Source organism: Mauremys reevesii, unplaced genomic scaffold (assembly GCF_016161935.1).
Source record: "Mauremys reevesii isolate NIE-2019 unplaced genomic scaffold, ASM1616193v1 Contig97, whole genome shotgun sequence".
NCBI classification, from domain to species: Eukaryota; Metazoa; Chordata; order Testudines; family Geoemydidae; genus Mauremys; species Mauremys reevesii.
In genome coordinates this window covers 158,559-179,287 of record NW_024100914.1, presented here as the reverse complement: position 1 = coordinate 179,287, position 20,729 = coordinate 158,559, and the positions used below count along the sequence as shown (strand labels likewise).

Below are 20,729 nucleotides of genomic sequence, written 5' to 3'. Positions count from 1 at the left end.
TGCTGTCCTCGGGCGCGCCTTCAAAAGGACGACTTCGGGCCCGGCTGCGGTTTGACAATGTGTCTGCCTTGGCCTGAACAGTTTTAATAAAGGGCAGAGCCACTCTGGTGGGTGTGTCAGCTGTAAGGATGCTGACGACAGGATCCTCGACCTCTGGGACCTCCTCCACTTGCAGATTTATATTCAGGGCGATTCTCCTGAGGAGGTCCTGGTGCGCCATAAGGTCTATAGGAGGCGGGCTCGAGAACGATGCGCCTGCCACTGCCTCATCCGGTGAGGAAGAGGACGAGACGCCGGGGGCAAGGGTATCGTGCACCTGCTCGTGGTCCTGCCGAGGTTCCTGCTTGAGGTGCACTGGTGAGGTGGACACTGGAGCCAACTGGTCGTCCGTGCCAGCTGGTGGAGGACGACTAACTGTGGCCTCTGGGGCCCGGTGCTCTGAAGAGGCGGCACGTGAGGGAACCAAAGGGGCACCTCGGGCTTGATGGTACGCCCATGGTGTCCAAAAGGGCCACTGCTGAGCACCTTGCGCTTGGGGGTGGGCTTCCTGAAACAGGCCCTCTGGCACATCCGCATCCTGGTCCTGAGAGTAGTAACTTCCCGCTTGGGACGAAACCGACGGATGCCTGGAAGGCCATGGAGGAGCCGAGAGACCTTGGGCCGACGTCCCCACCGATCTGGTGCTTTTACGCACAGGGGACCAGTGCCGCGAAGAACTTCGGTGCCGAGATCGAGACCGGGACCTGCAACCTGGAATAGCGGCACCGTGAGCAGCTCCTAGGGGAGCGGTGCCGGGAGTGGTGCCTAGACGGTGATCAGCGCTGTAAGTAGCAGGATGGCGACCGGGATGCAGAGCGGTCCCGCGAGTCGGACCGGCGCCGTGTGGTGCAGCGGTGCCGGGACTGCGAGCGGCGCGAAGATCGAGAGCGGTGCCGGGATCTGGAACGCCTGCGGGACCGCGATCAAGAGCGGTGCCGGTCAGGTGCGCTGTTCGAGCTGGATGAATGAGGGCCGGCTTCCCGATTGATTGAATCACCCGCTCTGGCGGTGCCGGGGGTGGTGGCGGTGCCGGGTCCGTCAGCTCGATCAGGTCTTTAGCCACTTCGCATACCTCCGGCGTGGATGGTATGACCAGCTCAACCACGGCGGGTTCTGGGGAGACATACCTCCGGCGTGGATGGTATGACCAGCTCAACCACGGCGGGTTCTGGGGAGACAGGTGCCGGACTCGACGGCCCTTGGCGGACCGGAGTCGACGGCGCCGGCTTAGCAGGTGCTGCGGCGGGAGCGGGCGCCGGGCGGAGCATCCGAGCCGTGCCCTCGTGCCGTACGTCGGGCGGTGCCGGAGCGGCAGGGTTCTTAGCGAGCGCCTCAGGCCTGGTTTTGGTGCCGGCGATGTCCGGTGCCGAGAGGGCTTAGGCGTGCACGACGGTACCGATGGCGAGGCGCCTGGAGTCCCGCGGGGCCGCCGACGGGACGGAGAGGAGGTGAGAGCCGCTTCCATAAGGAGCTGTTTAAGCCTAATGTCCCTCTCCTTAGTGCGTGGCTTAAAAGACTTGCAAATTGGGCACTTAGCTGTTAAGTGCGACTCGCCGAGGCACTTCAGACAGGAGTCGTGCGGATCCCCTGTGGGCATCGGCCTGTGGCAAGCCGAGCACGGCTTGACTCCTGGGGAGCCGGGCATGTGCTCCGGTCCCGGTGCGGGAAGGGGCTAAGCCCCGAACCTGACTAAGTCTACCAAGTACTTACTTAACAATTAACTACACTATATTTCAACTATATCTACAACTATATACACAAACAGAACGAGAACTACGAGAATGCTAGGGAGGTGAAGGTCAGCTATGCCGCACTCCACTGTTCCAATGACCGACACGGGCGGTAAGAAGGAACTGAGGAGTGGGTGGGTCGGCTGGGGTATATATCCGGGGCCATGGTGGCGCCACTCCAGGGGGCGCCCAGCCGACCCACCGAGTGTTGCTAGGGTAAAAGTCTTCCGACGAACGTGCACGCGGCGCGCGCACACCTAACTGGAATGGATATGAGCAATCACTCAAAGAAGAATCTGTCACTTCAACAGTGAAACAATTTTGTTTTAACAATAAAAAAAAGTTATTTAAACTCTCAGTAATTTACAGTAGCAATTTTTTTTATATAGGCCAAAGTTTTCAAAAAGTGGAGCCCGAAGTTAGGCTCTTCAGCCTGCCTTTAGCCATCTAAGGGAGGGATTTTCAAGAATGCTTAGGGCAAAAGTCCCATTGACTTCAAACTGCAAAACTTGATGGTTGAAGCATTTCAGCTCTTTACTTGTGGAAGTACAGTATCCTGGATGGTGATGCTGGGCGCAAATCATCTAACTCTTACACATCACTTGTCACTAGTAGATCTCAAAGCTCTTTACAAAGATTTCCAAAGGAGGAGCAGAGCACAGGCTACTTGCTTTTCAATTCTGTGTCTGTACAGTCTCATAATAGGGGATATTAATGAGGCCTTGGGCTTGTCTTTTTCAGCACAGATGAGCATTTTAAGTCTGAAACTTCTTAGTAGAAAAAAATCTACATAAAATCTGAAATTTTATTAACAATTGGGAAACTAAAAAAAACCAAACAAGTAGAAAACATCCACTCTGACAATTTGAGACCATAAAACGGAAGAGAAGAACTAGCAATATGTAAATAAGAAATTTGATTGAAATTTAAAAAAAAACCCTAAATTTAAATGTCATAATTTAAATAAAAATTTTAAAGTTGTGATTTTTATCCACTCTAAGAAGAGGAGCTCCCAAAGGGGGCTGATGAAAATGTGGGCAGGTACAAGAAACACCAAAACAAAACCAAGACCTGTTGTTTGAAAACACAAGGCAAAGGAGACAGCGACAACACTCAAGGCAACCGAATTAAGAGGAGAAAATTACTTGTCTTTCGTTGAAAGCAACCTGAGCAGAGAGAGTAGGTGAAAGACAGACTGCAAGGGATAGAGAAGAGTTGGGAAAGGCCAACTGGTCCCAATACAACAGTCTCTTTGATCCTATATAAAACGTATAAATTTTCAATTCAGGTAGGTAGCGGGGTGGTGACCCGCTCCAGCCCTGACAGGGTTAAAACCAGCCCTGGGAGAGGGCTGGAGGGCTGGCAGAACAGCTCAGGCTGAGTGGGAAGCAGGCTCAGCTGGGGCCACGCCCCAATTAGGGCCCAGCTGGCCCTATAAAAGCTTGCAGAGGGCAGCCCAGGGGTAGGCCAAGGCAGCAGGTCCAAACCCTCCTTGCCAGTGATGAGTGGCTGATCCTGCAGCCTGCCCCAGGGCGTGGGGCTAGACAATGACTGGCAGTAGCCTTAAACTGAGGCAAGGTGGGGATAGTGGGTTGGGGGTTCCCTGAGGAGGGGAGACCCTAAGACTGAAGGGTTACTGCCAGGGGGCAGCACCCCAGATAACAGAGCACTGGGTATGGGAGGGAGACAGGGTACCTCAGTGAAGCAGGGCTGGGAAAAGGCAGAGGAGCAGGGGAGCTCCAGCCTGGAAAGCCCCAGGCTGCGGCCTAGCATAAGGCTAATAGATACCACTATCCCCATCTTGCCTCAGTTTAAGGAAGAAAAGGCAATAATAGAACATGTGAATGTGGGAACAGGGCTAAATAACTTTTTTGTTTCAGTTTTCATCAAAACGTTTCAAAGCGAGGGGGAGATGTGATAGCAGTTTTCAAGTACGTAAAAGGTTGTTACAAGGAGGAGGGGAAACATTTTTTTCCCATCAACCTGCAAGGACAGGACAAGAAGCGATGGGCTTAAACTGCAGCAAGTGAGGCTTAGGTTGGACATAAGATTAAAAAATCCTGTCAGGGTGGTTAAGCACTGAAATAAATGGCCTAGAGAGGTTGTGGAATCTCCCTCTAGTCAGGGATGGTCTAGATAATACCTAGTCCTGCCCTGAGTGCAGGGAACTGGACTGGGTGTCCTCTCGAGGTCCCTTCCAGTCCTACGATTCTATGGTACTAGAGCAATAGTTGGAGATTTCCCTAAAACCCTCAGTGCAGACAAGGCCTATGAGTGGGAGCAAGGATCTCCTGTCAGAGCCTCTAGGTTAAAATCAACAAGGAAATACTGATGGCTGTTCAGAGGTGGCCACTTGAAAAGAGGCGATGGGTTTGTTGTCACTTACCCTGAGCTACAGCGTAGCGTCTCCCTTTCTCCCTGCAGAGAGAAGGCAAATGTCAGTGAATGCAGCTCCCAAGGCAGGAACCGACTGCAATCAGTGTCCACAGCTCAGAAACAGGGCCCCTGGCCCAGCACAGCTCCCTGGTGCTCAGTAATGGACTCAAGGTCCCAGGTGCTCATGATCAGCAGGAGAGAAAGACACAAAGAGACAGAGTTTCTAAAGATCTCAGCCCACTGGCTGCTGAGCTCTTCGGAAAACCTAACCCCATATAAACTGTAACCCCACACCCAGTTTCTGGGTCTGGCCCTCCAGCAGCTCCCATTGGGTGTCACTAGCTCAGTCCCGCAGTGGGGCAGTTACACTGTACTGACACTGGCGCCTGTAGTACTGCTGTCCTTAGGGGTGTTTGCAGGGCCCACCAAGTCCAGGGAATCCCCCCATCCCAGGCTCTTTACCTGGGCGTTTCTTTTTCCAGACGACTACTCCGATTATAACACCAACCAGGACAACTGCAGTGATAACTCCAGCCACAATGGGAATCAGACTGTTATTTGGTTCTAAAATGGAATGGAGAGAATGATCAATGGGGAAAAATCCCCACTAAAACCCTCTTTCATCTCATTGCAGGGATCAGTCAGTCAGCTCCCCAGATAAGGGCTGAGTCCTGCAACCCTCCACCTCTTCCAATGCAGCTACCATGCATTGCACCCCACCATGGAAAGTCCTGGACAGTAGACCCACCCTCTACCAGTTCAATTCATAATAAATATTTAGCACTTAAAACAGAGGACTTTTACAGCATTAATCAATCTTCATAAACCTAACTATGGGAGAGCAGGGATGTCAGTATCGTCCCTAAATGGGAAAGGGGGGAGACTTGCTGAAGATCACACAGTGAGTCGTGCAAGAGCCAGGAATAGACTCCAGGAATCCTGACTTCCAGCCCCTCCTGCTCTAACCCACCAGGCCCCACTCCCCTTCCAGAGACAGAACCCAGGAGCCCTGGCTCCCAGACCTCCTGCTCTAACCTACGAGACCCCACTCCCCTTCTAGAGCCAGGGATAGAAACCAGGAGATCTGGCTCCCAGCCCCCTTACTCTAACCCATTAGCCCCCACTTAACTCCGAGAGCCAAGGACAGAACCCAGGAGACCTGGCTCCCAGCCCCTAACCCCTCCTTGACCATGATGACTTTCATGACTAACGGAGCACAGTCCCATTGTGGGAGTCTGGTGACAAACTGGAAACTGACCTCAAAGCTCTGGATTTCCCTGGCATGACTGGAGTTACAGACACAATGCGTGTTTTTTGAGGGGGGCAGGAAGTGAAGAGGGGACGATAGAGATATTTTAATACTGCTCTTGGCTTATATACACCTGTTAAACCCCAAGTTCTGTATACACTTTCAGTTTCACTAATCAACTTTGCCTGTTTTCTGAAAGATCTACATAATAATACAGCAAAAAGAAAAATTTTTCTAAGAGAATAAGGAAATGTGGTTTATGACACAAAAATTGGCAGGGGACGTGGTAGCAGGATTATGATGTGAAACCATCTGATGACTAGATTTCCAGTGCAGGCTGCCCTTTTAGAAATGGTTTGCACTTCCAACTGCTGCATTTTTCCACATCTGAATTAACCAAGCAAAAAGATGCCTGGAAGGCAGCTCCATGTGTAATAAATTCTTCCCCAACTTTCAAGTACTAGGGGCATAGGAGACTCTCCCCACTGATGAAGGGCTCCAATCTGCCTCCTCGCTCCATTCCAAGGCCAACCCTCTCTTCCAGCATCACTGCACACAGAAACAAGCTGCTCCCAAAATTAAACATCTCTCTGGCCACATGGACAAGAATGAAGGACCCATAGAGCCATGTTTCTGAGAACCTGCTGGATCATAGGACTGGAAGGGACCGCGAGAGGTCATCTAGTCCCGTCCTCTGCACTCATGGCAGGACCACGAGTGCATGAAGTTGAGACCAGGGGCTGCAAGCTAAAGCCAGACCAATTCTGTCTAGAAATAAGAGGCAGATTTGAGCTTCCCCTGGGATGTGGTAAATTCTCCATCCCTTGGAGACTTTACATCTGGAATGGGCATCTCCTTCTGAAGGATCAGATCTAGTTTGCCCCCACATGACCAGACTAGATGCTGGGGTCCCTGGTGTGATTTCCCCCTGCCCTGGGCTATGCAGGAGCTCAGATCAGATGATTAGAATGGTCCCTTCAGGCCTTAATGTCTCATTGTTAATCTTCTCCCTTCAGAGACACTGTATTGCTGAGATGTATCCAACAGCCCCAGAAGCAGCAACCTGGAGAGCAAGGCATGAGCCCCAGGCACTGTGGGTCCCAACTCTAGCACAAGAACTTGACTGCAGAGGGACAGGGCCAAAGGGGACAGGACCTCACAGGCCCTGAGGAAATTCCAGCTTCAGCCTATAAATCCGAATGAGAATTTTTCAGGGGTTGAGAGTAATGGATTCCCCCTCTCCCACTAGGAACACAGACACACACACAAACTCCTTACCCCAGGGGACAGAGAGTGGCTCTAACAGGCTTTCATGCTCCACGTGACATGAATAATGGGCTTTGATCGTGGGGTCAATCTCCATTGCCACCCAGGTCTGGTAGGTCCCATCCCCACTGGGTAGGATGCCTTCAGAGTAGGTCACCTGCTCTCTGCTCTCCCCATTTTTCAGCCAGGTCACGGTGATGTCCCGTGGGTAGAACCCACTGACCTTACAGGAGAGGGTGGTGAGGCCGTCATGAGATGACCTGTCACTCACTCTAGCTGTTGGGCGCACTGGGAAAAAGAAGAAATTGAAGTTAGCTGTTTTCAAGCTCTAATCCAGGCAGTCTTTGCTGGAGGTTTGCAACATGAAATTCTGAGACCCCAGCAGTGGGAGAGGATGAGAGTCCATGAGACGGAATCCCTCTGATGAGGATTTTCCACCATGCTAGAGGATTTCTATGCCAAATCCACAGCATTAGCATCCCTGACCATATTCTATTAATCATAGAATATAAGGGTTGGAAGGGACCTCAGGAGGTCATCTAGTCCAACCCCCTGCTCAAAGCAGGACCAAACCCAACTAAATTATCCCAGCCAGGGCTTTGTCAAGCCTGACCTTAAAAACTTCTAAGAAGGAGATTCCACCACCTCCCTAGGTAACCCATTCCAGTGCTTCACCACCTTCCTAGTGAAAAAGTTTTTCCTAATATCCAACCTAAACCTCCCCCACTGCAACTTGAGACCATTACTCCTTGTTCTGTCGTCATCTACCACTGAGAACAGTCTAGATCCATCCTCTTTGGAACCCCCTTTCAGGTAGTTGAAAGCAGCTATCAAATCCCCCCTTATTCTTCTCTTCTGCAGACTAAACAATCCCAGTTCCCTCAGCCTCTCCTCCTAAGTCATGTGCTCCAGCCCCCTAATCATTTTTGTTGCCCTCCGCTGGACTCTTTCCAATTTATCCACATCCTTCTTGTAGTGTGGGGCCCAAAACTGGACACAGTACTCCAGATGAGGCCTCACCAGTGCTGAGTAGAGGGGAATGATCACATCCCTCGATCTGCTGGCAATGCCCCTACTTATACAGCCCCAAATGCCGTTAGTCTTCTTGGCAACAAGGGCACACTGCTGACTCATATCCAGCTTCTCGTCCACTGTAACCCCTAGGTCCTTTTCTGCAGAACTGCTGCCCAGCCATTCGGTCCCTAGTCTGTAGCAGTGCATGGGATTCTTCCATCCTAGGTGCAGGACTCTGCACTTGTCCTTGCTGAACCTCATCAGGTTTCTTTTGGCCCAATCCTCTAATTTGTCTAGGTTCCTCTGTATCCTATTCCTACCCTCCAGCGTATCTACCACTCCTCCCAGTTTAGTGTCATCTGCAGACTTGCTGAGAGTGCAGTCCAAGCCATCCTCCAGATCATTAATGAAGATATTGAACAAAACCGGCCCCAGGACCAACCCTTGGGGCACTCTGCTTGAAACTGGCTGCCAGCTAGACATGGAACCATTGATCACTACCCGTTGAGCCTGACAATCTAGCCAGCTTTCTATCCACCTTATAGTCCATTCATCCAGCCAATACTTCTTTAACTTGCTGGCAAGAATACTGTGGGAGACCGTATCAAAAGCTTTGCTAAAGTCAAGGAATAAACACATCCACTGCTTTCCCCTCATCCACAGAGCCAGTTATCTCATCATAGAAGGCAATTAGGTTAGTCAGGCATGACTTGCCCTTGGTGAATCCATGCTGACTGTTCCTGATCACTTTCCTCTCCTCTAAGAGGTTCAGAATTGATTCCTTGAGGACCTGCTCCCTGATTTTTCCAGGGACTGAGGTGAGGCTTACTGGCCTGTAGTTCCCCAGATCCTCCTCCTTCCCTTTTTTAAAGATGGGCACTACATTAACCTTATTCCAGTCATCCGGGACCTCAACCAATCACCATGAGTTTTCAAAGATAATGGCCAATGGCTCTGCAATCACATCGGCCAACTCCTTTAGCACCCTCGGATGCAGCGCATCTGGCCCCATGGACTTGTGCTCGTCCAGTTTTTCTAAATAGTCCCGAACCACTTCTTTCTCCACAGAGGGCTGCTCACCTCCTCCCCATACTGTGCTGCACAGAGCAGCCATCTGGGAGCTGACCTTTGTGAAGACCGGCAAAAAAAGCATTGAGTACATTAGCTTTTTCCATGTCCTCTGTCACTAGTTTGCCTCCCTCATTCAGCAAAGAATCTTGTGGCATCTTATAGACTAACAGATGTTTTGCAGCATGAGCTTTCGTGGGTGAATACCCACTTCATCGGATGCAAGTCATCCGACGAAGTGGGTATTCACCCACGAAAGCTCATGCTGCAAAACATCTGTTAGTCTATAAGGTGCCACAGGATTCTTTGCTGCTTTTACAGATCCAGACTAACACGGCTACCCCTCTGATTCTTGACTTCCTCATTCAGTAAGGGGTCCACACTTTACTTGACTTTCTTCTTGTTGCTAACATACCTGAAGAAACCCTTCTTGTTACTCTTAACATCTCTTGCTAGCTGCAACTCCAAGTGTGATTGGCCTTCCTGATTTCACTCCTGCATTCCTGAGCAATATTTTTATATTCCTCCCTGGTCATTTGTCCAATCTTCCACTTCTTTTAAGCTTCTTTTTTTGCATTTAAGATCAGCAAGGATTTCACTGTTAAGCCAAGCTGGTCGCCTGCCATATTTACTATTCTTTCTACACATCGGGATGTTTTTTTCCTGCAACCTCAATAAGGATTCTTTAAAATACAGCAGCTCTCCTGGACTCCTTTCCCCCTCATGTTATTCTCCCAAGGGTTCCTGCCCATCAGTTCCCTGAGGGAGTCAAAGTCTGCTTTTCTGAAGTCCAGGGTCTGTATTCTGCTGCTCTCCTTTCTTCCTTGTGTCAGGATCCTGAACTTGACCATCTCATGGTCACTGCCTCCCAGGTTCCCATCTACTTTTGCTTCCCCTACTAATTCTTCCCAGTTTGTGAGCAGGTTTAGAAGAGCTCTGCCCCTAGTTGGTTCCTCCAGCACTTGCACCAGGAAATTGTCCCCTACCCTTTCCAAAAGCTTCCTGGATTGTCTGTGCACCGCTGTATTGCTCTCCCAGCAGATATCAGGGTGATTAAAGTCTCCCATGAGAACCAGGGCCTGCGATCTAGTAACTTCTGTTAGTTGCTGGAAGAAAGCCTTGTCCACCTCATCCCCCTGGTCTGGTGGTCTGTAGCAGACTCCCACCACGACATTACCCTTGTTGTTCATACTTCTAAATTTAATCCAGAGACTCTCAGGTTTTTCTGCAGTTTCATACTGGAGCTCTGAGCAGTCATACTGCTCTCTTACATACAACGCAACTCCCCCACCTCTTCTGCCCTGCCTGTCCTTCCTGAACAGTTTATATCCATCCATGACAGCACTCCAGTCTCTGCACCAAGTCTGTGTTATTCCAATCACATCATAATTCCCTGACTGTGCCAGGACTTCCAGTTCTCCCTGCTTGTTCCCCAGGCTTCTTGCATTTGTGTATAGGCACTGAAGATAAAGCGGGACAATCAGTGAGTTCTCGGTCTGAGACAGGAGTCCTCCCCTCTTGCACTCTCCTGCTCGTGCTTCCTCCCGGTATCCCATTTCCCCACTTACCTCAGGGCTTTGGTCTCCTTCCCCCGGTGAACCTAACCAGAAGCCTTTACTCCCAGCCACAGACACAAGTACCTTGAAAGGCTTTACTAAGCTCCAGATACAGGTGTCAATCATGTGCTAGGTTTGTGCCCATCTCCTCTCAGTCCCTGGATATGAAAAAGGGAATAATCTTGCCCTGGCCAAGGAGCAAAAAATGGACTTGTAGGGCAGTTTGGCCGGGGCTCATCCCCTTCCGGGGCGGCGGGGAGCCAGACGGCCTCACTACTTTGGGCAGGTGTGTCGGGGAATTAGCTTGGCTGTGCGGGAAACTGTCAGCAGCTCCGGGCCTCTGGCAGGGGCTGAGCAAACAGGCTGAACAGCAAACCCCAGGCTCCTGGCTCTGAGCAGCCAGGGAGAGGGGGAGACTGACACCCACGGGTGGGTGGCAGGGGGGACCCAGGCCCACCCACTCCACTGCGTCCCAGCCCGGGGCCCTAGCAACGTCAGAAGACCAGCTGCTGTGTCAGAGGGTATCTTAACTGCAACACACTGACATTGGCTCTGGCAGTGTTGCAGCCAGACTCAGGTCGGCTGCCCCAGGCTACTTCCAGACTCCCCTTGTCTGGACGGCGTCCTCCACGGGGTCACACACCATGGGCTCCGCGGGGTAGCTGGCGAGCGGTTGGTTTGGCAGCTCCTCGGGGTAACTGGCACACGGGAGGCCTGGCAGTTCCTCAGGGTAATGGGTGAGTGGCAGGCTTGGTAGCGACTCTGGGCTCGGGCTAGCATCAGGCATTGGCTGGTCTGGCCAGTCCTTGGTTCAGCCGCCAATCGCCGTGCTCTCTCCACTGGGAGCTACATCACAGGCGTCAGGTCTCTCCAGTGGCTGAGCTTCAAGTGAGCTCTGGGCTTTTATACTTCCTGTCCTGAGCCTTGACCTCTGAGGGGCGGGCGCAGGGTTTGCTGGCTCCGCCCACTTTGATGTCCAGGGAGGCTCGTTCCCCTCTGGGGTGGTGGGGAGCCAGACTGCTCGCTACACACTCTCCCCCCTTAAGTCTGGCTCCCACTAGTCGGGGCCAGATCCTTCCATACCCCCCCAGACGGGACAGGAAGTCGGCATTAGCGTGGTCCTTGCCTGCCCTATAGCGAACCATAAAGGCATAGGGCTGGAGCGCTAGGTACCAACGCTGTATTCTCATATTATTGTCTTTCATTTTGTTCAGCCACTGAAGTGGGACGTGATCGGTGACTAAGGTGAATGGGGCTCCAATAAGTTAGTAACATAGGGCGTCATAAGCCCATTTCACTGCAAGGGCCTCCTTCTCCACCACCACGTAGTTCTTCTCCCACGGGAACAATTTCCAGCTGATATACAAGACTGGATGGTCTTCCCCATCTATTTCTTGAGACAGGACGGCGCCCAGTCCTACCTCCGAGGCATCCGTCTGGAGGATGACGTCTTGGTTGAAATTTGGGCTGTAGGGAACCGGTTCATGGCAGAGACTCTTTCTGAGTTCCTGAAAGGCGTCCTCCCATTCCTGGGTCCAAACCACACGTCGAGGGCTGTCCTTGGTTAAAAGGCTGGTCAAAGGGGCGGCGATCGACACAAAATGGGGAATGAAACGCTGATAATAGCCGGCAAGGCCTAAGAACTGTCGCACCTGATGCTTTGTGGTGGGAGGTTGGCAGGCCACCAGGGCCTGGACTTTTCCCACGAGGGGCTTCACTTGTCCATTCCCTATAGTGTAGCCCAGATAAGTACTCTTTTGCCAGCCAATGCGGCATTTTTTTGGGTGGGCTGTCAACCTGGCAGCCCGCAGGGATCTCAGGACTGCAGCTACCCGTACCAAATGATCCTCCCAGTGGCGGCTGTAGACGACCACATCGTCCAGGTAGGAGGCCGCATAGTCTCGATGGGGTTGGAGGACATGGTCCATCAGCCGCTGAAACATGGCTGGGGCCCCATGGAGGCCAAAGGGCATCCAGATGAATTGGTACAGACCTGTTGGGAAGGCAAATGCCATCTTCTCTCTCGAAGCGGGGTCAAGGGGGATTTGCCAGTAGCCCTTGCTGAGGTCAAGTGTGGTGAGGAAACGAGCCTCCTCTCACCGGCCAAGCACCTCATCTACACGTGGCATAGGATATGCATCAAATTTGGAAATGGTGCCGACGCGTCAGAAGTCAATTGGGCTTGGATACTAGCACTATCGGACTACGCCATTCACTCTGTGAGGGTTCAATTACGCCTAGCTCTAGCACGGCTTGTACCTCTTCCTTGACAATCTGTGGCAAGGGCCTGGTCGCTTCTCGGATCACTACCCCAGGTTCTGTCTGAATGGTATGATAAACCAGGGTTGTGTAACCCGGCTGGCCAGTGAAGGTTCGCAGGAACGCCTGCAGGAGGCACCGGGCTTGCTTGCGTTGTTCGTTCATGAGGGTCTCCGCGAGCTGGGGCCACTTGGGGCAGGGTCTTGGGGCAGGGCGGCATGGGGGCGCAGTTCTGGCTCTGGCGGGTAAGGGTTAATTAGGGATGGTAAATAGAGGTGCACAACTGCTTGATCCCCAGGAGCCTAGACACCTGCTGCAGCAGTTGGGAAGTAAAGTTGGTGCCCTGGTCAGTGAGAATCTCCCGCAATGGTTCGGGCGGTGATGCTCCGCAGCCGTACCGCCTCCGGGAAATGGGTAGCATAACCTACTAGGACCAACACATACTGAAATCCTGCGGTGCTTTTCGGGAGGGGCCCCACCAGGTCCATGGCCACGTGATTGAAGGGCATTTCAACTATGGGCATGGGGACCAACGGGGCCTTGGGTGTCCGGGGGGGTGCGGCTAGCGGGCACTCTGGGCAGGAGTTACAATAGTTCCTGACTTCCTGATGCACATCAGGCCAGAAGAAGCGTGTCAGTATCCGGGCTAGAGTCTTCTCTTGGCCCAAGTGCCTGGCAGCAGGGATGTCGTGGGCGAGTTTCATAACTGCCCGCCGGTGACTTCGAGGCACGAGTAGTTGGCTCTGGGGTTCTCCAGTGCGTAGGTCCCATTCTATCTGATAGAGCCGATCCTGTCGCAGTTCGAAATGTGGCCGCTGCCTCGGCCGGTGCGGGTCAATTATGGCCCCATCAACCGTGGCTAGTTGCTTGTAAGCGTCACTGAGGGTGGGATCTGCCCTTTGGTCACGACAAAAGTCAGTGTGAAGCAGGGGTTCAGTGGCAGCTTCTGGAATGGAGTCCTCAGGCTCTTCTTCCTGACCGTTGGGGGCTGGTGCCTCCTCCCGCTCAGACTGGGTCTCAGGGAGACTCCCTTCCAGTACTGGGGTAGTTTCAGGCCTCTCATCGGCATTGGAGCGGAGGACTTCTGGGAAGTCTGGCCAGTCCCGCCCCAGGATCACCAGGTAGGTGAGCCGAGGAGCCAGGCCAACCATCGATCACGTGACCCCCCATCTACAGTCAGTTGGGCTTGGGCACTGGGGTAGGGTTGTACGTCGCTGTGAATGTATTGTAGACGGATCATCCTCAATTGTGGGTCAGCCTGGAGGCCTAGGCTTTGGTGAACCAGCGTCTGGCTGCAGCCTGAGTCAATTAGGGCCAAAGTTGGCCAATCCCCGACAACCACTGGCACCGTAATCTTGGCAGCCTGTGGGCATTGGGTGCGGGCTTCTCCCATGCAGACCTGGCCGAAGCTGCAATCCATCTCGGTGCAGTCTTGCTGTAAATGGCCATATTTCCCACAGGAAAAACAGGGCCTGATATCTGAGCGCCCAGGCCAGGACAGTGTTCCCGCCTGGCCCCTGGGAGGGCTTCAGTTGGTCCCTCGGGCATCTGGTCGAGGTGCCAGGCCTTGTCGAACCGGGACCTCAGCAGGTTGGGGTCGGGGCTCCAGGCCCCATGATGGATTTTGTGGTTTACTCCGGATGGCCCCCCTTTTCTCTGGGTTAGGGCGCTCCAGTGCTGGTGGGGCGGGTCAAGTGATTGGTCTCACTGGTGCTTCTGCAGCGAGGAAATCCTCCATCAATGTGATGGCAGCCGTTAAGGTCATAGGCCGATGGGAGCAGACCCAGGCCCTCCCTCGCGATGGGAGTGTATGGACAAATTGCTCCAGAATAATTTGTTCAATGAGCTCATCCGGGGTTTGCCTTTCAGGTTGTAGCCACCACTTGCAGGCTTCCCTCAACTCTTGGGCTACCATCCGGGGTCGGGCCCCCGTAGGGTAGACCAAGCTCCGGAACCGCTGTCAGAAGGTCTCCAGGCTAACATTCAGGGCATCTAAGATTGCCGCCTTTACCTGGGTGTAGTCCCAAGCCGTGTCCATGGACGGCCCCCTTATATGGTTTGGGCCGTCCCGGTCAGATATGGGGCCAAAATAGTAGCCCACTGGTCTTGGGCCCAGCCTGCGACTAATGCCATTCTCTCAAAAGTTACTAGAAAAGCTTCTGGGTTGTCATTGGAGCCCATCTTTGTCAACCGGATGGGAGGGGCCAGGCTGGGGGGCCCAGTGGCACCCGCAGGCTGGGGCTCCGCAGTACAGGGCAGCAAGGTCGCCAACTGCTGCAGGCATTGCTGCTGGTGGTCCCAGTTCTGGCATTCCAGCTCCAAAATCAGCTGCTTCCGTTGGGTCCTGAGCTGCTGGAGCTGGGCGGCCTGCTGCTGCTGCTGCTGTCTTTTGGCTAAGAAGTTTATAAGCTTGTCCATATCCATGGTCACTCGGGCACACTCCACCGCAGATCCCTTCTCACAAGGATCGGGGGGAGGGGGGGGATCGTTGCCCACATTCTCCACCACGTATAGGGCAGCCGGGGAGAGGGAGAGACGGCTACCCGTGACGCACTGACATTGGCTCTGGCAGTGTTGCAGCCGGATTCGGGTCGGCTGCCCCCGGATACTTCCAGACTCCCCCTCTAGAGGTGCTTGGTCTGGACGGTGTCCTCCATGGGGTCACACATCATGGGTTCCTCGGGGTAGCTGGCAAGCGGTTGGTTTGGCAGCTCCTCGGGGTAACTGGCAAACAGGAGGCCTGGCAGTTCCTCAGGGTAATGGGTGAGTGGCAGGCTTGGTAGCGACTCTGGGCTCGGGCTAGCATCAGGCATTGGCTGGTCTGGCCAGTCCTCGGTTCGGCTGCCAATCGCCGTGGTCTCCCCACTGGGAGCTACATCACAGGCGTCAGGTCTCTCCAGTGGCTGAGCTTCAAGTGAGCTCTGGGCTTTTATACTTCCTGTCCTGAGCCTTGATCTCCGAGGGGCGGGCCCAGGGTTTGCTGGCTCCGCCCACTTTGGTGTCCAGGGAGGCTCGTCCCCCTCCGGGGCGGCGGGGAGCCAGACCACCTCACTACAGGACTGGATAAACTGACCAGTTAGAGATGGAAAGGGCCCATTTAACAAAAAGTGACACACACTGCTAAACTGCCCCTCAAACTAGTTAATATTAGTTGGCTAATTTCTCATAGGTTGTTACCAAAACTATTTACCCCAATATTATGGATTTCAAAAGGAATTATGTTGAAAAATCAGTTTCCCAGCCCCTTGGTACTGAACTATACATCACATGTACGGCTTTTTCTTCTTGGCATTTGTAAAGAGGGCCAAGGACAGGATAATGTTCTACTGAGGTTTGTGAGAGAAATAAGCAACTAGTACAATTGTTGCAAAAATCTGGGTACAAATTTCAAGTAACCTTGAACAACAAGCGCAAACTGTTTGGGAAGGGAAAGATTAGGGTGTGTAATGATGCTAACTAATCTGGGAAATTTGTGTCCATGGTAACAGACAAGGTACATACAGGGGTAACAGCGAGTTAACATTTTGAAGCAGACTGTCCTCCTGAGTCGGAGTATTAAAGCATTTAACCTCTTCCCTTCTATGTTTGTGCTGATTAATCTTTAACTAAAAAGCTTTGGTAATAAATTGGAGTGTGATTATCTGAGGTCTTATTGATAAAAGAATCAAGTAATAAGTAAGGGGGTGTTACAGCAAAGATAGGTCTTGAGGAGGGAAAACTTTGAGGACACAGGTAACATTCTTCCAGGTTAGTATGGGGAGGGGAATTCCACATGTAGGGGATGGCGTGGAAGAAAGCACATAGATGACTGTAGGAGAAGTTTGGACAAAGAGGCAACAAGGACAAAGCTACCGTCATTGGTGGGACACAGGGGCTGGGGGTAATAACAAATATGATGGTGCAGACAGTGAATGAGGAAGAATTACATGGTGTTTGAAGCTGGTATCCATAGAAGTGGTGGCACTTCCATAATTAAGCAAAGTGCTCTAAAATGCACATGCACAGGCAGATTGCCTTGATAACTACTGTGTCTCTACACTGAGCTGCTTTTAACATTTTCAATTTCTTATCTTTTTTCCCCAGCAGAGCTGGTGGGGGGGGGGGGGAAGAGGGGTTGTTTCCCCACCCATCCCTGGTGCAAGGTTAGCTGAACGGCCCCCTACCTGCCTGCTTCATTTTGGAACTGGGGCTAAGGAATGGAAATGTAATTTGTAGTGACCTGGGTGGGGCTTGTCCCCCTGCCTTACCTTTCCTCTGGAGAGTCTCCTTCCCGTACTCTAGAGAACGTCTTAGCCAGGGGATACATCTCTCCTCCAAGTAGCGTTTCCACTGCTGGTTGTCAAATACTTCAGCATCCCATCTCCTTTTGGTGATCTGAGCCCCAATATCTGCTGCTCCTAAAGTCATGGTCTCCATATCGAAGGTAAGAAAGTCTCGCCCGTCATAGGAATCCTGGTAAAACCCCCAAGTGGTGTTGTCTTCCCGGAGATCACAGCCGTATTTCATCTGGATAATGTGAAACCCTGAAACACAGCGGAGGGTCAGCAGCAGCAGCTCTCTGAAAATCTCACAAACACCCCACTGCAGGTAGCCCAGTGGTGGTTCTCCTTACTGCTGGACCCTCCTTCCCCTGAGAAATGGGGTTCCCACTTATGCTGTTGGGTCCTGCACCCTCCCAGCTCCTTTCAGGAGGGAACCAAAACCACAGGGGGCACCCTCTCCAACTGTTGGGTCTTTGTACACTAAAGACCCCCCATTGCAGAGAGCTCACAACCTTCAAGGAGTGCCTCATTGCTGCTTGGTGGCAGGACCCCAAAGGGAGTACTCCAGATACTGCAGGGGTCTGTCCCCTCCAGCTCTCTTCTGCTCTCTGAGGAGCCCCCCAATTCTGGTCGTTAGGGTCATTCCGGAGAAGAGAGAGCATTCAGGGTGCCTATACCCCACTCTCTCCTGCGTTGTATTAATTTTGCAGGGTCCTAAGGGTCACTTGGTCCCTGTAGCAGGGTGGTGACCCGCTCCAGCCCTGGAAGGGTTAAAGCCAGCCCTGGGAGAGGGCTGAGGCTGTGAAGGAAAGCCTGGGCTGACTGGGGAAGGCAGCCACAGCTGGGGCCAGCTGGCTCCTGGGTTTTTGCCGCCCCAAGGAGCAAAGAAAAAAAAAAAAGCCATGATCACAATCGGCACCTGCTCCACTGCGCCACTTTCTTCTTCGGCAGCAATCCGAGAGGGACCGAGGGACCCGCCCCCGAGGAGCCCAACGTGCCGCCCCTTCCCCTTGGCCGCCCCAAGCACCTGGTGCTGGCCCTGGCTGGGGCCACGCCCCAATCAGGCCCAGCTGGTCCCTATAAGAGGCTGTGAGCCAGGAGCCCAAACAGTCTCTCTGCTTGTAGAGAGAGAAGGGCCTGGCTGCAGGGAGCCAAGCAGGGTGCTGGGGGTGGAGCAGGGCTGGGGGAAGGCTAGAGGAGCCAGGGAGCTCCAGCCTGGAAAACCCCCAGCCTGCGGGCCTAGCAGAGGGCCTAAGGCAAGTAGTGGGGCTGCAAAGGGGCAGCCCAGCAATAGGCAGAGGCAGCAGGTCCAGACCCAACCTTGCCTGTGATGAGTGGCTGACACTGCAGTCTGCCCCAGGGTGCGGGGCGTGCTGGTGCCTGGCAGTAGCCTACAACTGAGGCAAGGTGGGGGAAGTGGGTGGGGGGTCCCCTGAGCGGGGAGACCTGGAGAAACAGTGGGGGTACTGCCAGGGGGCAGCACCCAGTGACAGGGTCACCCAGGGTCCGAGAGGGACATGGGGGCCAGCAGCAAAGCGAGACACCAGCAGGCAAAGGGTGCTCTGGAGGCTGGAAGCTAATTCTCCTAGATGACCAGCAGGGGGCGCTGCCGGGTGAGTCTGTGCCTGTGGGGAGGGGGTACAGGTCTGTCCCCACACTAACCTCTGCTCTGGTTTAATGACCTCACAGGATCCCCAGGCTCACTCTGTTTCCCTGCCCCATCTCCCCGTGCCCCCAACTCAATCTAGGAACTGCAAGGAACCAACTTCGGATGCTTGGCCTCTTTTTCACATGGCCACTGTCTCAAGGTGATTCCCTGTAAGGATCAGACCACTGACGGCTCTTAGTTCAGCTGGACGCCATTTTCCCACAGCCAGGCTAATCTTCACAACAACGGCCCCCATCTCGCACACAACCAAGAGCAGACTCGGTTAATACCGCCACCCCTGGGCTGAGAGGAGGCAGGGAGGGAGACTAGAGGTGGGGGAACAGAGGGATGTGGGGATGGGGACAGGAAGGAGAGTTTAGGGGACAGGGAGGGAGGCTGTGGTGAACAGAGAACATTGTGGGGATCATGAGGAAGACAAACATGGGGATCAGACCCTTAGCTTGGCAAACGGGGCAGAATGTGGGGCACAAAAATAATCCACACAGGGTCCCAAATATGTTCACTCCTCCACCTCCCTGCATTAGATACATCGAGGTAAATGCCTAGATTTTCAGCAATCACTAGTGATTTTGGGTGCCCAACTGAGAGCTTTTCAAGGGGCCTGATCAAAAAGTGGGAGCACCTGGCCTCTGCATATCAGACACTCAAATATCACTAATCACTTCATAGAATCATAGAACTTAAGATCAGAAGGGACCATTATGATCATCTAGTCTGACCTCCCACAAGATGCAGGCCACAAAAGCTGACCCACCCACTCCTGAAATAATTCTCTCCCTTGACTCTGTTGTTGAAGTCCCCAAATCCTGATTTAAAGACTTCAAGTAGCAGAGAATCCTCCAGCAAGCGATCCCTGCCCCATGCTGCAGAGGAAGGCGAAAAACCTCCAGGGCCTCTGCCAATCTGCCCTGGAGGAAAATTCCTTCCCGACCCCAAATATGGCGATCAGCTGAACCCCGAGCATGCGGGCAAGACTCTCCAGCCAGACCCTCTGGAAAAAGACTTTCAATATCCCAACATTGACCCTCGGTACTAATGGAAAAATGTAGGCCAAAGGATTAAAATACAATTTGGTATCACAGCCATAGGACAGAGCCAAGCCCACTAAGCTGTGTCCCTGAACAATGCCACAGGTGTGGACAAAAACCAGTGACTAACCTTCCTGTAATGGTGGTTTTTAGAGACGTGTTGCACACGTCCATTCCACACTAGGTGTGCGTGCCCCGCACACAGTCGCCAGAAAGTTTTCCCTCAGTGATACCCCTCAGGCCAGCTCTAGCGCCCTCTAGTGCAGCACTCTTATGTCATGGTGCAAGGGGACTGGTTGACCCTGCACCTTCTCACTTCTTGCCAGCAACTCCAACAGAGGGGTAGGACATTGGCTTGTGGAATGGACGTGTGCAACACATCTTAAGGAACAGTTACAGAAAGGTTAGTGACCATTTTTTCTTCTTCAGATGCTTGCACATATCCATTCCACATTCGGTGACTCCCAAGCAGTACCGTAAGAGGTGGGCTCCGAGTTCATGGACACGTGGATTACGACACTGCCCAACCAAACCCAGTGCATGTCTAGCTTGCTGGTTGATGGCGTAGTTGGAAGAAAAAGTATGTCTGATGCCCAGGTCGCCTCTCTGCAAATGTCCTGGATCAGGCCTGGGCCATGAACACCACTGAGGAAGCTTGTGCTCTCACAGAATGGCCCGTCAGGAAGGCAGGTGATGGGACACCTGCCTGCTCGTAGCACGTGTGAATGCACAATGTGATCCAGGATGAAATTCTCTGAGCTGAAATGGGTAGGGCTTTCATCCTGTCAGCTACTGCCACAAAGAGCTGTGTGAATTTACAGATCAACTTTCTATATAGTCCTTTCTACATAGAACAAAAAACCCACACACCCAGCAGTTTTTCCCAATTTGAGAGGGTACAGCTTCCTTATTGGTTCCCCTGGTCAGGTGCCAACTCTTTTTAAGTTTACCTCTTAACCCTTTACAGGTAAGGCAATTCGGGTACAGCTGCTAAGGAGGATTCTACAGCTAACTGAATAGTTGGGGAGTTACACAAGGGTGCTACCCACCCTCGTTTACACAGATGGGTTCCCAGATTTGGGGGTAGAGCCTTTCAAAGCCTTTGAGGAAGTGAATGGACATTTCATGTGAAAAAACGGATCGACCACCCAGCATGGGGTAGAATGCGGAGATCGCGGCTGTGTGTGCCTTAGCAGATGAAATCGCTAGACCT

The 20,729-nt window shown here is 52.8% G+C and overlaps 1 protein-coding gene across 3 annotated transcripts in view; it reads right to left on the bottom strand.

Annotated features, from left to right (window-relative positions):
* The window catches only part of LOC120395132 (class I histocompatibility antigen, F10 alpha chain-like), a 54,412-nt gene that overhangs the window by 15,668 nt on the left and 18,015 nt on the right, over window positions 1–20,729 (bottom strand). For all 3 annotated transcript variants that reach the window (XR_005592480.1, XM_039519299.1, XM_039519298.1), the window contains exons 3-6: window positions 16,805–17,080; window positions 6,673–6,948; window positions 4,608–4,709; window positions 4,156–4,187 (exon numbers count right to left, since the gene is read on the bottom strand). Coding sequence is in view for 2 of the 3 variants with exons in the window: in XM_039519299.1 (XP_039375233.1) it covers window positions 4,162–4,187; window positions 4,608–4,709; window positions 6,673–6,948; window positions 16,805–17,080 (680 nt within the window). In the remaining variant the exon portion in view is untranslated. The remainder of the gene's footprint in view (window positions 1–4,155; window positions 4,188–4,607; window positions 4,710–6,672; window positions 6,949–16,804; window positions 17,081–20,729) is intronic.